The 3,493-nt window shown below is 60.3% G+C and overlaps 1 protein-coding gene across 1 annotated transcript in view; it reads left to right on the forward strand.

Annotated features, from left to right (window-relative positions):
- The window catches only part of prrt4a (proline rich transmembrane protein 4a), a gene marked incomplete at both ends in the record, with an annotated part of 3,899 nt that extends 406 nt beyond the window's left edge, over positions 1-3,493 (forward strand). The window contains 2 exons of the mRNA XM_084453230.1: positions 1-9; positions 1,434-3,493. The exon at positions 1-9 is cut by the window's left edge and continues 406 nt beyond it. Of these exons, the coding sequence (XP_084309356.1) occupies positions 1-9; positions 1,434-3,493 (2,069 nt within the window). The remainder of the gene's footprint in view (positions 10-1,433) is intronic.

Genomic DNA, 3,493 nt, shown 5'->3' on the forward strand with positions numbered 1-3,493 from the left:
CTGTCAAAGGTAAGACACACCCTCAATCCCCCCAGTGGAAGCGGACCCCCCTTTCATTCCCTACCACACATGCTGTTTAAAAAGGAGAGAGGAGAGACATACGATTGTTCCGTTTTTCTGCCTGGGAACCAGCTGTAGACGAGACAGAGACCATATTGTCTGCTTTACACTGCAGTCTGAGAGATATTTATTCTGCTGGCAAACCCAGTTGTTTGACATTCATGTTGCGGTTTGCGTCACTCGCCCTCCTTCTCTCTACACATTCTTCTCTTTCATCTCCCTTCCCGTCCTTCACTTCCCTCTGCCTCCACACTTTGCCCTCCCTCTCCTCTTCTCCTCCTCTCCTCTCTCTCACCCCTCTCCTCTCTCCCCCTCTCCTCTCTCTCGCCCCTCCTCCTCTCCTCTCTCTCGCCCCTCTCCTCTCTCCCCCTCTCCTCTCTCTCGCCCCTCTCCTCCTCTCCTCCTCTCCTCTCTCTCACCCCTCTCCTCTCTCCCCCTCTTCTCTCTATCCCCCCCTCTCCCCTCTCCTCTCTCAGATCTCTCTCTCTTACCTCCCCCTCTTCTCTCCATCTCCGCGTCTCCTCCTAATCTCCACACGGCTCCCCCTGTGCCCTACATAGCATGGGACAAATACACTACCCACCGTCCTCCTCTCCTCTCATATGAGGTAGCGGGAGGGAAACCAGACCACGCACCAAGCCACGCGTGTGACGTCCGTACATGAAGCACTGCAGACCAGTGACTTCCAGAGCAGGACGCTGAGACCTGCGTCCACAGTCATGTACCGTAGCGCTAGAGAGGACCGAGAGGTTGAGGACGTCGGTGACAGAACTGGGTCACACGTCTCATCCCTCTGTCTGTCTGTGACACGACTCCCAACACATAGGTGCTGTAGGCACGCTCATGCTCTCTGGAGAGAGACAGAGATAACACCAGCCTCATAATAGCTCTGATATCCAAGTGTAACCTATCCTATCCTGTTGGCATGTAGAAGAAATACAGTAGGGGCATACAGTATACTGCACTACATGTAGCCTACATTATCCAGCTATTATGCAATCATGATGTGATGACGATTTGACACAGTAATGTGTAAGAATACAACTGCATTATTGGCCCGGAAATTGTAATATTGCAGTTAATGAGATGACTGTGATTAAAAATAGTTAAACAAATCAGAGCAGCAATGAGGTCAATACAATCTTACTTGCCCATGCTCTACCTTCCTTCCTCTCTCTCTCTCTCTCTCTCTCTCTCTCTCTCTCTCTCTCTCTCTCTCTATACCCCCTCTCTCTCTGTGACCCAGTTAGAGATTCCCAGTTACAAGTCAGTTCTTTTTAGAGCAGATTAACTCATATCATCCCCTTTTCTCTTCCAATGTTCAACAGCATATTTCCTCCACCCTTGTTCTGGTTTTACAGTTGTGTCTCTAGATGACGAGTGTCGTGACTCGGGGGCCGACGGGACCCCAGACTGTAAGATGGACCCCACTAGCACACCTTGCAACACATCCGACCAATCCTGGAGCCCTTCCCTGGTCTTGACCCCGCCTCTCTTTGTGCCCCTGTATTCTGATTGGAACTCTGCCCTGGCCACATGGGGCCTGGCCTGGGAGGCTCACATCTACGGTCTGGGCTCTGTGTTCTCTGTGATCGGTGGGATCTCTGTGCTCTGCCTGCTAGGCCTGCCGCTGCGCTGCCCCCCGGGCGGCCCCTACTTCACCCTCCTGCACCTGCTCCTCCTGGCCACCGGGGGAGTCAGAGCGTTCTCCCTGATCTACGACGCCTACAGTCACCAGGACCGCCTTCCTCCCCTGGGCTCTCTCCTCCTCTCCGAGCTCCCTCTCCCCTGCCTCACCTCAGCCTTCTCCCTCTCCTTCTTCCTCCTGTCCCAGCGCTCGCGCCTGTCCCTGTCCCTGCGCCTGTCCCTCTCCGCCCCCCTCTCCGCCCTGCCCAGGCCCGGCCTGCTGCTCTGTTTCTCCCTGCTCCACTTCGGGGCGTCCCTGGGCTCTGCGGGGCTCCTGCAGCTCCTCCCAGGCCTGCCGGCCGTGCTCCTGCTCCCCCAGGGCCTGTTCGTGAGCCTGTCCCTGCTCCTCTCCTGCTCCTACCTCATCTTCTACTGCCGCGTCCGGGCCGAGACCAGACCCGTCTACCAGCTGAGCGACGGCAGCGAGGGAGGCGGCTCCCCCGAGACGCGCCGGCCGGCCGCCAGGTGCCCGTTCGCCGAGGCGGGGGAGTGGGGGAGGGCGGCGGCGGCGGGGGTGGGCGGCTCCCTGTGTCTGCTGGGGTGCGGGGGGCTGCAGCTGTACGGGCTACTGCACGCCCTGGGGCTGGGAGGGGTCGGCGCCGGGGTCGGGTTCCAGCCCTGGCCCTGGTGGGGCTACCAGCTGGGCTGCAGGCTGTGCGAGGTGGGGGTGTGTCTGGCCCTGTCGCTCATCGGCACGCAGCCCCTGGTCTGTCACACGGGCTGCTCCTCCCCAAGGACTAAGCCTCGCCCCCGTCCTGGGTCCTGGTCGCGGCTGCAGTGTGTCTCCCCCTGCAGAGGGTCCGCTCTTCCCTCTGAGGGGGGAGAGAAGTCCCCCGTTCTCGCCCAACACTTCCCCTGGTCCCTGGCCCAGCAGGAGAGGCTGGTGGTCTGTGAGGTCATCATTAAGAGCCAGTCGGAGGACCTGCCTCTCTACACGCTGGCGGATTCCCCTCAGAATGGACTAGACCTGGCCCCGCATCCCATCCGGACCAGAGGCTCCGTGCCCCCCCCACTGCCCAACCCTCCCAGCCCCCCAGGCAGACACAGGGGTGGGCTTCATTCTCACTCCTCCCAGGACAGCATAGATGTGTATAGTGATTCCACCGTGGACCTGCGCCCCCCCTCCCCCATCGACCTGTCCCGCAGCATAGACCAGGCCCTGTTCAGCGAGACCCTGTTCCCCCACGGCCTATTCAACCCCCCAAGGCTGTTTCACGCCTCCTCCAGCCTCTCCCTGACCTCCCCCAGCCACGCCGTCCGGCCAGGCCACGGCTCCGCCGACAGCCCCCTCTACCGCACCTCCTCCTGTGGGGACGTGGAGCAGGAAAACCCCCTGTCTCAGTCACGGCCTCCCCAGCCAGGCGGCACCCTCCCTGTGCACGGCCAGGCTCCATCCCCTGACCACTGGGGCTGGAAGGGCAGCAACTCCAGCTGCGGCTCGTCCCAGGGCCTGTGCTCTAGTCCTAGGGAGAAAGGGAAGAGCCGATCCCAACCCCGCCCCACTAGGGGGCAGAACCAGTCCCAGAGCAGCCTGCCACGGACCATCCCACACCTGCATCACCACAGACGCTACCGCACTCTGAGCTCCGCCTCCCAGGACAGCCAGGGAGAGGCCAGGCTGGTGATCACAGAGGACCTGAGTGAGAGCAGGCAGCTGGAGCGAGACCTGGCAGTCCAGGCAGAGTTCATCAGCGTGTGTAGACAGATAGACTCTCTGAGCGTGTGCAGTGACACTATTGACCTATAG

Source organism: Borostomias antarcticus (genome assembly GCF_949987555.1).
Source record: "Borostomias antarcticus genome assembly, chromosome: 18".
NCBI classification, from domain to species: domain Eukaryota; kingdom Metazoa; phylum Chordata; class Actinopteri; order Stomiiformes; family Stomiidae; genus Borostomias; species Borostomias antarcticus.